Raw genomic sequence first — 14,293 nt, forward strand, 5'->3', positions numbered from 1 at the left:
CATTTTGGGTGTAACTCAACTTGCAATTAAAGCCAGCACAGCAGCAGGATTAAATATTGACTTGAGATTTAGTTACAACAATTGGGCAGGCATGTAATTAGGTTCCGGGGTTTGGCCTTTATTTAAACTCATGGCAGAGGAGGAAGCAGAGGAGGAAGCAGAGGAGTCCTCTATGAGCAGGGTTACAGCTTGCACTCTGCTGTCAGTCTCCCACATATCTCTCACTTTGTTTCTGTCCATCACCTGCAGAACTCAAGTCAATAAAGATATAACAGACTAGTACCATACCTTGAACAATGTTCCATATCTTGCACATTATACAAATTTAAATTACCATACAGAAATATTCTTACACAGTATATTGCTACAGAAGAGAGATTTGGAGAGTAGGTGATGTTTAAACAAATACATATCAAAATGAAGCAAAATCATGAATATACAACAATTATAAAGGTCAGATCCAAGCAATACACAAGACCTAGCAAACGCCATGAGGTCCACTCACATGATAAATCTAAAATAGTCAGGATATCATGTTTAAAAAGCCTCTCCAAACAGAAAAATGAACCATCGTTCTGTGATTGTGAATGTGAATGAATATTACATTAATTTTGAGTTTGGTATCATCGACAAGACTGGCAGCACCTACTGGCTACAAAAGTCTATGAAATAAATATAAAATACCAATTATTTTTGAATAAAAGCCAGAATTCAAATAATGACCAACTGCACAAACAAATAAAAATGGACATGAACTGATTTCCACAGCACTAATAAAAGTAAAAATAAAATTCTACTTTGCCATTTTTTTGAGCACTGTTGAGTTACCATCAGTTAAACTAAGCCCTTCTTGCAGATATTACAAATTAAACGCCAAGAACATGAGAGATTACTCCTCAAGAGCTACTGGAAGGATTTTAACATCAAACTTCTGTTCATTGATTGTTTCATTGATGGCAGCTTAACCACAATCCAAAAAATGGCAAAATGAAAACCACTGATGATAATTATTGTCTGTTAGAGAGACAGACTCAGAGAGTGGTGAGTATGACATCACCGTTGTAGTGATGAAATTAGTGCTGTGGAAATGTAAATTATGTGTAATTTATCACGGCAATAGGTTGAAAACATGTCTAAGCATCAACAGCAATGTGAAATTGTTTTAGGGATGCTTTTTTACTAAAATATGAAAAACTTAAGTTGAAACTACAGTTGAAGTAAATAAAGGCTCCGGCTTCTTTAGGGTCTATTATCAGTGTTATTGTTTGGAACCATATCAGCTGTATGAACAGAAAACTTGTTGACATATTGTTTACCAATATGGCTGTGGTTGTTTACATTATACCATATTATAGCAATTAATTTGACATTGATCTAGTGATGCTACTTTGTGGCATAACGATAAGTTGACATCAGTATGACTTATTAAGACATAAAACATAATTTACAGTTATACAGAGGATAGCATCAGTCCACCAGATGATGCAAAGGAAAATCAAAAATAGCTCATTCTTCCTTAATTAAAGGGCTTCAGTCCATTTAACTCACAGTTCCACAGCAGTGATTATTGCCCTCTGTAATAAGCAGTTATACTATAAAACAGTGCTCTTAAGACACTTACTAACGTCCACTAATATTTAAAGCATGTTTTAAATTCTCACTAGCAATAAAGAGATTTGAAATGTGCCATTTTGAGCCAAAGCTCTCCTTATAGAGCACACATGTCCTCATGGATGCATTAAGATGAATCATGTCCTGATCCTGCCAGCTAAGAGCTACTAAAACACTCACTCTCACACAACCAACGCTGTCTTCTTCCAGCTCAGTTGACTTGCACGGATCAAGGAGCAACAACACAAGACATGAATGTACAGATAAGCAGTGAGAGGGCTCAGTCAGCCGTGGTCACAACACACTCACTTACATGTGCATGGAAGCTTGGATATAAATGTAGGAAGCATACAGTATGTGGATGCGTGACCACTGATACAACACACACAGTTTATATGTAGGATGACATATTCCCCTTAACCTTTATCTGAATCCAAAAAGGATATAAGTTCAACACCCACGCACGATGAGTTTAATCAAATGATGAAGCTGCATATTTGTGGGAGGGGGGGGGGGGGGGGGGGGGGGGGGGGGGATATAATAGAAGATGAGGAATCATGTTCTTTCAGACCACCTCAGCACAAGCTTGAGATGGAGCGATGTAAATGTCACAATGTTACAGTTGTTTTATCAAGCAGTTGCTTACTTTTCATGAGTGTGAGTATTTTAGATATACAATGGGGTAAGCCCTTTTTAAAAAAAATAGAATAACTTAATTTTTTTGAGGAATAAATACAAGTTAGGCCACTATGCAGCATCAGGCTAATACTAGTCTTTGTTTTAAAAGCGCTCAGAATAGCCCTGGTGTAATATGAAAAAAGACAAAAAGAATTTAATGAAACTTTACTCATCCTGCTGAATAATTTCCCTCTTTGTAAATGTTAATATTTTAAAGGGACCTCCATCAGTTTTACATAGTTTTACTTTTCAAAGTAGCAGAAAATAACCCTGATGATGTCATCAGGGTTTGGGACCTCACATTTTTAATTGAGTCATGGAGTTTGGGGTCTTGAAAGGATTTCAGTAAGTCAGGATATCTCAGCCTCTGCTGTTTGTATTTTGACCATCTTATCTTTTTAAAAATCCGTCTCTCACAAGTCCCCAAATTTAATGGAAGTGCAACACTCGGAGTGTTTCAATGTTAACACAAAATACACAAATGTCCTCATGTTTTAAAATGGATATTAATGCCAGAAATGGGTACGGCATCGACTGTACTTTGAGACACAGACCGTCATATTGCGATATTCACTGAAATGACTGTTGGAGCACTGGTGTTGATGAGGAGAGATAAAATAACCCCCCCTTCCCCACCACCACCACCACCAGCACTCTGCTGCTACTTGTAGAAAAAAATCCTAAATAACAAACTGTAATTTACTCCAGAAACAGGAGTAAATCAAGTGAAGAAATAAATTAAATATACAGAGTGTATTTTTGTTAAGAGTAAGAGTATTAATCAGGTGTCATATGTAAACTATGGACACACACATGCAATACTGTACAAACACACAAAGGTTAAAACGGATCAGCACCCGCAAGCCGACAAGCTCAAGAAAGAACAGCTTGTGTCGGCTCAGCAGGGTTAAAGTGTAACGCTGTAATGAAACATGCATGGATACATCTGTGTGTTGGCTACAGTTGACTTCATAGACCATGAAAACGTAGAAACCTCCTCCATTCACACACGTAAAGATATGTGACGGTCCACTGAGGATGACTCTGTGTGGAGTATGAAGGCTTTAGATTCTGATCTACAGTATGTTGCGTTACGAACGGTGAGTACAATTCTTAGTATCAAACGATGGATTTAACCTGAGTTAATACAACAGTCAGTACGAAATACTAATACATTGATTTGAAGTTTAAAAAAAGCTGTGTTAAATGGACACCTCAACTTTTTAATAAGACTAATTAAATGTCTAGATTTTCACATGATAGCATGGAGAGAGATGCTAGTCTATTCTCTAATGCTCCAGTAAGCACTTGTTTATTTACATATAAGCTCTAATTTCCACACCTGACAAAGGAAACACTTCCATCCTTAGAAGCCTCCATCTTGAAAGAGCAGACAGGTTGGCTAAAGGTGAAAAAATAAAATCAGTCACCTTCTAAAGTCAGAGAGGAGTTCTCTCTGTTCTCCGCTGTCTCTCTTTTATCTACCGTCCTCTCTGAACTCAGAAATCTGACTCTAGTTAGCGTCTTCTGACACATTTAGGCTAGAATGATGAGTCCCGCGCCGCTCCACCCTTTTCTTGTCCATCTCTTCTCTTTTCAAGAACACCCATGAGAGATAGGCAGAAACTGAAAATGGATAAGGGAGAAAAGGTACACCACTGGCTGAATCTACAGGGCCACCCTGTCGCTTCAGAAGGGGGAAAAAAGACCCAGCTGCGATGCTGCTGCTCCAGCTCTACCACAGACCCGGTCTAGGAGCCTCTCCGGGGGCCCTTCAACCAACGCCCTGTCACCAGGAAGTAGGCTCAGACGTGAGATAACCGGCCGACAAGCCAACAGAAGGTGGATCGACATCACAAGAGGTCGTCGTAGTCCAGCAGCTTTGAGTGCTGACGGCTTTTCCACAGGCGGAACAGACGGAAGTCAAAGTACATCTCGATCATCTCTTTGCCTGCACCGAGAAGGAAACAAAGAAAATCGAGATCACAAAATTGTACACTGCCGGGAAAAGTACATCTATTATATCATATCAGTGTCTTTACTCCTGCTGCACTGTGGCTGCTGACCAGTGAGCGCCACTGCCCAACCACCTGAACCTGACCCGACCCGCAAACCGCCAGTTGTAGTTGGGGAGAAACACGCTGCGGTTTTGTTGTGAAATGTGTGATTATTATGTTTTTTGGACTACCAGCAGGAAAAGCAGAAGGGGTAAACTATGTTCTGCTATCACTCTGGAGCTTTTTTTCTGCTCCTTTGTTGAGGAAATAATGTTGTTTTAGCTGCGTGTGCTCGGGAGCAGGCGACTGCTTTGTTGAAATGTGTAGCGGTTGACGGAGGCAGCTAGCTGTTTCATTAGCTGGGGAGCTAATATCTGCAGGGTGTTTCTAGTCGGATAGCATCATCTGTGTTGTGTCGTTTATTGATGTTAGTGGGAGAGAAGTAAGGTACTAAGGTAAAATGTCAGGTCCGTTGGATTTTCGTGTCCTTCACATAGAAATCAGTCCACAGGCTGATACAGACAACTGAGAAAGTTACGTTATATCACCACCTGTTCACTCATTAGCAATAAAAAAACATAATATATGTAAATTGCTTCACAGTTGCCTATAGAACCTTTAAAGACCCCTCACATCTCTTTGAAACTAATGTCATCAGGAATGTGCTCTAGCCTGCCTGTATGGTTTTATTAGAGAAGTTTACTGTCTACTTTTACTGTAGTGACATTATTTTACTTGGTACTTTGTTGTGATATTTCATCTTTGTTCTGATGTATGACATTTCTCTTCAGATTTTGTTATGTGCATTAAAAAGGTTGATGGTAATACGCTTCCTGTCTGTCAGCGTATTGATGAAAATGGACACATCATCAAAACTTGCTGGCGATACTATAACTGTGGAAGGAGCAGGATCTGGGTCATAGACTTTGTGTCATGCTGTCATCAGTCACTGCCTCAGTAGGATCAGAATAAAGGACATATTTGCTGATTTTAGGAGGTCATCTGTTTGTCCAAAACCAAATGTTTTGCAACCAGTAGTACACCGTTACTAACAGCAGATGTTGTGTTAATTTAAAATCAGCTGTTGTGAGCCACACACAGCTTTAACATCTGTCTAACAAACAGTTTTCTACGAGGGCTGACTCAGTGACTACACAGGCTACACAGTGGAAGCAGCATGTCAGTAGCTTCATTCCTCTGTAGGGATGAAGTCCAATATTTATTTATTTAAATCTTAATCCTTTCAAATTCCTTATCAAATCTTACTAGTTTTACCTTACATCAATAGAGCATTGAATTCAATTGAATTTGCAAGTAAAAAGGGTGAAATAACTACAACTAAAAGATGACTAATAACCTTTTGTTGGTCTTGATCATGTATTTTACAGGCTGAAGCCTTGTCCGCACTAATTCGGATATTTTGCAAAACGAACATTTTCTTCTATGTTTTGCTCATTTCTTATAAGACCTTCTGAAGTGCAGATTTCTAAAAACTCTGGTTTCTGTGTGGATGTGTAAACTGGAGCGTTTGTGCGTGCCCATTGTTACTTTGTGTAATGAGTGTGCTCAGACTGCTCTTCTCTGGTTGATGTAGACTTCATCAGCACCTACTGGCCTGGCGTGCTCGCTGGAGCGATCGTAGTAGCTTTTGCGTTCTTGTGTGTACGGAGATATTTTGTAAAACAAAAGTCATGTGGTCAGAATTTTGTTTAAACCAGACGGGGAAAATATCTGTGTACATGTGGTCAAAACCTGAGTGTGCAGTTACTTCCACTAATCTTTGTGGTTTACTGACCCTTGACTACTTCATCTGTCTGTATGATGCGTCTGGTGTGTGTGTGTGTGTGTGTGTGTGTGTGTGTGTGTGTGTGTGTGTGTGTGTGTGTGTGGCACTGACATCTTGTCCCTGATTCATTGAGATAGACATATATATATATATATATAAAAAAGAAATGAAGCACATGGAGGTAAGTCTCAGCAGCTGAATGGTTAAATGCACTGGGACTGCTGGGAGGTCTGTTGCTGTGTGGTTGACAGCTTTGATTATCTGGCTGTAGCGCTAATTCTCCTTCAGGGACAAAAATAATTGGACTAAATTGAACTGAAGAATGGTGTGGAGTCCGAGTGAATACATCCATATATTGAGCTACAACTTCCTTGAAAAGTGATATAAAAATCATAGAATCACTCACCTCTCGCACTCTCGACACTCCAGTATGACCAGTATGACATCTGAGTGATTTTTAGCATTAAGACTTGTGTTGATAAATTCTAATCTAATGCTTGCTGATCTATGACCTAGAAAAAACAAATGCTTTCACTGTGCTCGAGGCAATATTACCCAACTATTCAATATGCAAAACGCAAACTGCACCGCAATAAATAACCTCATGAAAAAACACATTTAAAAAAAAAACTTTAATGCCGAGGGCAGAGAGGAACAGAAAAAACATCTCAGCTTCTGGCTTTCATCAGACACACAGGTTTATGTGCTGAGCTATCACCAGTCATAAGAATAAAATACAATAAACCATGTAATGTGCCCGCCATTGTCCCAGCACTAAATATCACGGTTGCATGTATGGAGAAGAGAAGAGTGTTGTGGGTCAACGGAGGCATGAGATAACACATAGAGGAGAGGAGATAATGACATTTTAATAGGAAAATAATTAGCGTGGCATCAATAGACGTCAGGAAAATGACTGATGAGGGATGCACTCAGAGCTCAGCAGAGTTCACACCTGTATGTTTGCTCACACTCCCTAATGTTCTTTCTTCATTGTTGAGCGGCTTACTGGCATTGATTAATGCCAACTATTAACATTCGGCGGGTTTGCCGGTGAGGCAGATAGTGCAAAATCAATAGTGTATGTACATTTTGTGTGTATGTGCTGTGGCACACGCTTCTGTTTATGTAGCACAGATGGAATAAGCATGTGTTATCTGTAAAAAAAAAGACAGACAGACAGCAGAAAACCAATAATATAGAGGGAGAGTTGGTTTGCAGTTCTTTGCAAATGTGTGTAAGTGCCTCACCCTGTGCAGAAAGCTCTAGTGGGGACTTGAATTCCACCGAGGTGGGTCTCATCAGTCTCTTCAGAGTCTGAATCAGCTGCAGGGGGGAGAAAAGGGAGAGAGATAGAGACTATGCATTAGAGAGAGAGAGAATACTTACTTTGAAATGAAAACAAAGAAAGCAGTGATGATGCAGAGATAGAGCTGTACACAGAGAGCAGCAGGAGGCCTGCAGCACTTTGATTTTCTTCATGCAGCAGTGCAGCTGAAAAGGTCAGTATGTCACTTACAGTGCAATAGCTGTGTATAAGTGAGAGGCACTTATGGTAATGTTTTCTGTCCATATAGGCACACGTGTCAGAGTGGATCTATAGTAAGCTAAAGGCCTGGCACAGCAGGGTCACTTGAAGCCACTGTACCCACTGTTAAAACAGTTTATGTGGGAATCTGTATTTTCAGGAGTTGTCTTTGTAAGCTTCTCTGGCTTCATCTATCTGTTAAAGTGATGGTTTTCTGTCATTCAGACATAGGTGTCTGTTGCATAAATGTTCTGTAATGGTTTATTTAGACCTGGTGGCACCTGATGCATGACGAGGAGCGATGGCACTGCTGGGGAACAGCGATGAGTTCAAAACTAATGATATGAAGGAAGAAGAGTGTTCTCTCACAGGCTACATACTGTAAGTGATGGATTTATAATGCCAACAGTGCACAAGCATAGAATGATGTTAAGTTGTAACTTTAATTTTCTCCAGTTGTGTATGTGAAGTGTTTTGCTGGATATTTGTAATTGCAAAATTGAAAACATGGGGAGGGAGTGCTGATTTTTGCTTCTTTGTTTTTGCATAACAGATGTTAATTGAGTAATAAAATTGTCACAGTGCTCTTAAGAAGGAAAAATTGTGTTCAGTCTGTCTGTGCTTATTTAACTTTGTACTGCTTAGCTGTCTGTATTCACTTCAGACTTGTGTTAAAAGTCTTACAGAAATGTTAGGTTCAACCTAGTGAGATGATTTTTGTGTAAAAGTGATTCAGGCGCTTATTCATGACAAATTGCCATCACATTTATGTAACAAGCTACATGTCTGAAGGAGCTTTCCCCAAATGTTTCACCGTTGCAATCTGGGGGGGCTGTGTCCGACAATTTCTGTAACTTTCCGAGACCAACAATCCGACTTTCACACCCACTTCACGCCGTGATAGGCCAGCTGTGCAGTGGTGAGAAAGAAGCCAGGGTAACTATTTCTGTCACTTTTCGTGTGAACAACACCGTGAACGTCACCAGGAGACTGTCTGAGAATGTGCACTGTTATCCCCATATTTAAACAATATTACACACATACACACACGCCCCTGACGGCCAGGTTTTCACTGTTGACTTATGTAGACAATATACAATCTAAAACTACTATGCATATTTATTTTAAACTGCCGTATGAATTTTTGAAATCTTTTTTAAAAATGATATTGTTGTACTATATAAATAAATGTGCTTTATCCCTAATAGCAGCCAAGAGAGTCCTGCTGAACCTGTGCAACCACCATAAATGAGGCACTCTAAAGTGGATTCAACCTGACAAGCTCCCATCACTGACCTCAAAGAACGAAAATTGGAATAGTGAAAGAGCTTCTCTTGGCTGCATTTGAGGAGCCTTTGAAATGCCCCGTCAACCCGCTGTGACATGTTCGGTCTTGAAATGTAGACTGAAGGCAGCCCCTGACATTCACAGTGGAAAAACACAGGAGCAATCTACCGGCCCCTTCGATTACCTTTTGAGAATTTCAGCTCAAAAGCTCAGCTTTTGCAGCGCTTTACACGTGATGATGCTCATGTGTTTGGTACCCCTCCTCCACCCTCTCGTCCCAGCTCATCCTCCCTGTCCCTCCTCTCACTCCCCAGGGTCTGATCCAGTGCCAGCTGGTGTGCCATCACACATGGAGCCTCGCAGCCAAATGGCATTTGCAGGTTTTATCTCCAGAAAGCTATGCTGTGCATCCGTTAGCTCAAAGAGGAAAGGGTTAGAGAGTGCACTATTTAGATTTCTGTAGATTTTGGAGTATTCTTTGAAAGGTTTTTGGGCCCCTTTTCTTTGATGTTGAGGGCATGAAGATGTATTCAAAAGCGCACGGGATGCTGAATGGGTTTTCACTCTTCATGCAACAATCTTTTAACAGTTCTATTTTATTAAATTTAGTTTGCTTTTGTTAAATTATAAAAATGTCTGCTGAGTGATTTTATGCCAGAAATAGATGTGCTTCTGAGACGTATATTCTAGGCACAACGTGTAAAACCCAATTTCCACCAAAATACCAACAACTCACTGTACCCCCTTATTTCAATGAACCTTCCACGTTTGTTGCTCTCACTCCGCCTGTGCAACATTCACACTACACTGGACCATAGACTGTAAATAAATAATGGATGTAGCCACCAACTTTGCATTTTGACCATCGCCATCTTGGATTTGTGGAGCCAGAAGTGACCATATTTGGACAAGAGGGTGGAGCTGACCCTAAAGCTAATTGATAGCTTGGTTAGCACGGTGCATTTAGAGTCTATGGTTAACTGTGATATAACACTAATGCTAACGCTAATTTTCGTTAGCATCAAACAAGCTGTGTAAAAACTGAACATCTGAGTCTTTAGAGGGTCTTTCATTCCAACCAAATGCTGGACAAGACTTTTTTAGGCAACCAAAATGTTACACTTTCATGAACTCAAAACACACTTAAAGCGACGGCTAGGGCTCCGCCTACTCTGTGGATCTGGGGTTATGCCATGGTTACCTAACCAACGTTGTCGCCGTGGAATCGACTTGTCAATCACAATGTAGCCACACCCTAAAGCATACCCTGCTTTAGCCAACGTCTGTTTCACTCTAAATGGGACCATAAGTTACAAAATGAATATCATGATGTTTTGAAGAAGACTTGAAACTCATTAGGAAATGATTTACTGAGTGAGAAGTAGCGTCATTTTCTCAAAGACTTCCATACAATCAGACTTCTTTTTGGAGCCAGTGGAGTCGCCCCCTGCTGGTCAATTTCAAGGTTAGAACATTTTTTCAGGAATTTAATGGAAATATTGGCTGGATTTATGAAGCCTTCTTTGTGTTGCATCTCTTGACACATGAAATATGTCCAATCTCTAATTAAATAAACTCTTAATCCTCTTTGTTGATAACATTACAGCAGTGAACGTGGACCAGGTGCACAGTAGGCAGACATAAGGTCTATTGATAACAATGGTGGTGGATGGATGCAGAGAGGTAATGAGTTGAAGGTGAAAGGTCACACAACCTGTCAGGAACTATGTGTGCTGCTAATGCAACCTACTCTGGTGCTTAGCCCTGACATTTCCCTGAGGCTTTACAGTGGCAGGCCATCAATAGAGCAAGACTTTTCAAGGCCAGGGTCAGCACAGCAAATGCTAATGCTATTAGCAAGTAATAATGTTTTATTAGAGCAATGAATCTGATTTAATTAACCCTTGTGCTGTTGTTAAACTAAGTGCCTACAGAGAAACCAGATTTAGGTGTTCGAGGAAAACAGGAATGTCATCATGTACCTACATCACACGTTTGCTTTGAAGTTGGTAATTTGGTTAAAATTGTCCTTGCATGGAATTAACACATTGTTATCAGTAACAACCTTTTTTCCATGACGAAGATGATGCATTAACAATGCAAAATCATTTATGAAACAAAAACAAATAATATTGATGTTGACTAAAATGACATTAACAAATAAAGAGGAGGAGAAATGACAGTGCTGAAGGTGCTGGGGTGTGGAGCCAGTCAAACCATGTCTTTAAAAGTTCACAGGGACGTTTAAGCTTAGCAGAACTATTTGGATTTGAAACAGGACAGGAAAGGCTCATCAGAGTTTACTGGGTGTTGTAGTTTTACTCAGACCATGTCCACACTAAACCAGCTACATGCATAAATGCATCTTTTTCTTTCTGTTTTGGCCGTCTGTCCAGACTAGTGTGTAAATCTAAAAACATGGACTTGGAGTTGCAGTTTACGAGAAAAACAGAGCTTTGTAGAAATGCTGTCATATTGTGACAAAACAGATAGAGGAAGTAGCGAGGCGTTTCATTGTGTTTTATTGGCATTTCATTGGAAGAGGGAGAAGAAGAAACACAACAATAATAACAACAATGCCTGATGGCTTCCTGCAGTTGCTGTTCTCTTTATTGTCTGCTTTGGTAGCTTGTTTAAACACAGCTATCTACCACCTTCCTCTCTCTGAATATAATGTCAGGAAGCCACAGCAGAAACGGCAATAGTATACAGTTTCTTCTTCACTGTTTTTTTCTGTGGCTGACTAGCTTGTCTGTCCTCCACGTACGCCCAGTAGAAGGAGAATTAAACCATTTTGGCGTTTTAATGTGGACAGACAAGCTGAAACTCCTGCTGTGGACGCATGTCGTTTTTGTCATAGTCTTAGTAAGACTAAATACATTAGTTTGTTCATCTATGCCAACTTTGAATGGTGTTCGTCAAGGTGAGACATTTTTTATGCACTTGATAGTACTTCCTGTTTCAAAATAAATATGCTAATTAGAACATGCTTCATGTCTGGAAGCATTCAATTCTTTGATTCTTTCATTCAGTCATTTTAGGCGCAAACCGAGTTTATGGTGCCACGGCAACGCCTGGCCTGATGTTACCTCACATAAAAATGATTCAGTCAGTTCCACATTCTAAATTTGGGGAAAAGAGGGCCCTGCTATCAAATCAGTACTCTGTATCTGCAGAGAGAGAGGGGAAAACGGTGCATCCCTAGTTTTGATCTCAAGACAAAGACTAAATTCTTTTTTTAAGAAAACTTCCACTTTTCTTATCTATGATCTGAGCAGTGTAAGAGGGCTGATGGCACAGCCAGAAGGAGTGATGCTGGGTGAAGTGTAGCATCATCTGAAGGTAGCTCAGTTAGTCAGTCTATTAATAGTGGCAACCCAGCTGAGCTTGCAGGAGCGCACACAGGCAGCAGCAGGGGGAAAATTGTTAAATGCAGTGAATAAGCCCTTCCCTGTTCATCCCCCTCCTTGTGTGACTTGTACTGAATCACTGTGGAGAAGATGCCAAATGTCACAGTGACTGACAGTGTGCTGCTCGCACGTCTTTATACCTAGAAGCACAAACACTGACTGTTGTAAATGTTCTAAAACATTATTCTAATTACCATAAACAATAAGACCATGGTAATTAATTTCAGGGTAGCTCATGAACTACCTTTCCCATAAAGCCCATTACTTTCTGGGAATTTCTGGGAACAGCTATAATTTTGATATGATACAAGAATTGCAGAGGGGTGAACAAACCGTTGGCAACTGCAAAGCCTGCAGAGCCTCCATCCCGTCCCGCATCTACATAACATCCCAAATCAAGACTAACATAAGTGAATTATCCAATTTTGAAGGAAGGAAGTTGATGCTGGCTGAATCCCCTTTAGTTTGTTTTTTTTTGGTATAGTGCATGATGCCTTCCTTTGAGCCATCATTAATGTTATCAACCTGTGTTTTTCCTGCTATGGCTGTGAAAAAGGCCTACAAGCCTTTTATCTGCCATGAATGTAATTTTATCTTCACATATCATCTTGGGAAAAGCAAAGGTATAATTAATAACATTAACGATGGCTACATATCATCAGGATGTTGCAGGTCTAGGTTCCTGGTTAAGTGTATGCAGGCTCACTGACATGATTTATTGAGACCGTTAAATGGAACAGAGCCATCATTAATGTTATTAATTAGTAGTATAATAGCACTTTATTAAATCTGAACCCAGTCTTGAATGTGGTAATAGAATAAGAATCTTTTCTAATTGCTAATCAACATTTCTAAGCAAGTGAAGTTTAACAAACTACTATTTAAAGATTCAGTTTAGCAGTTTGAGATCTGTAATCAAGTTTTGCTGGCTGAAGAGGCGGAAATTCAGTTTTGATTGGCAGCTTAATTAATGTTCACAACTTGTAGCAACAACCTGAAAATGAGGTGAACATTACTCTTTGCTAATTAAAAAAAACAAGGGGTCGTAAAATGTTTGCTAAGAGATTTGTTAGCTTAGCATACATAGCAGTTACCCTACAGTGAAAAACAAGTATCTTTAGCTTGACTGAATCATGCTGGAAGTGATTTTTCATTTGGCCATTTGTGGAGCTGCTGAGGATTATGCTATATTTGAACAAAAACTTCCCTCTGATTCCTGTTTGTGCTGTAGAGCAATCCAACAGATTGTTTTGTGTCATGTACTGTAATAGTAAAAGTCTTTTAAATGATGGCTATTATGGTGATTATAGGTATATTAAAGTTAAATCTTAAAATGCTACATGTGACACCATCACAACGAACTGTTTCTTAGCTTTTCTCTGCCACCATCTTGACTGTCCTCACAGCTTCACACTGTATTCAAGCCCTGTGTTTCTTCAGGTCAGAGGCTTTTACCCTGCAACCATCTCTGATACCCGAGTATTATTCATTTTGTAAAGCTGTCAGGAGAAGCTCTACATGAGTTTTTACCATCAAAATGCAGACAGAGGACTTGTACAGTCATTGTAAATGTGTCCGCATGAGAAAGTATGAATATTTTAGTGTGTGGGCATGTTCATGTGCATATGCTGTGTGTGAGTGAGTCTGTATATACAGTAGCAAGTGTGTATCAGTCTCTGTGGGGGTGGAAGAGTTGTGGCAGGGCTACTGGAGGAGGTACGAGTATGTGAGTAAACGTGTGAGTGTCTAATTGCAGTGAGGATGAGTGGCTGCGACGTATGTGTGTGCGACATTAGCTTAATTGAATGGGTGTCAAGGAGTCTGTTTTCCTGTCGCTCCAAAGTGTTGTGTGTGTGAGCATGTGAGTGTTTGTGTGTGTGTGTGTGTGTGTGTGTGCGTGTGTGTGTGTGTGTGTGTGTGTGTGTGTGTGTGTGTGTAGGTGTGTGAGTGTGTCCTCCCCTGTGCCCGTGCTGTGTGTCAGCCTGACAGCGGGATC

At 40.1% G+C, this 14,293-nt stretch overlaps 1 protein-coding gene across 4 annotated transcripts in view; it reads right to left on the reverse strand.

Moving 5' to 3' along the window:
- Positions 1-2,147: 2,147 nt before the first annotated feature.
- nsmfb (NMDA receptor synaptonuclear signaling and neuronal migration factor b) overlaps positions 2,148-14,293 on the reverse strand; it is a 59,967-nt gene continuing 47,821 nt past the window's right edge. For all 4 annotated transcript variants that reach the window (XM_042420172.1, XM_042420170.1, XM_042420173.1 and 1 more), the window contains 2 exons: positions 7,323-7,398; positions 2,148-4,240 (listed from right to left, as the gene is read on the reverse strand). In XM_042420172.1, coding sequence (XP_042276106.1) covers positions 4,143-4,240; positions 7,323-7,398 — 174 coding nt within the window. In that variant the 3' untranslated portion in view covers positions 2,148-4,142. The remainder of the gene's footprint in view (positions 4,241-7,322; positions 7,399-14,293) is intronic.

This window comes from Thunnus maccoyii, chromosome 9 (assembly GCF_910596095.1).
Source record: "Thunnus maccoyii chromosome 9, fThuMac1.1, whole genome shotgun sequence".
In the NCBI taxonomy this organism is placed as follows: domain Eukaryota; kingdom Metazoa; phylum Chordata; class Actinopteri; order Scombriformes; family Scombridae; genus Thunnus; species Thunnus maccoyii.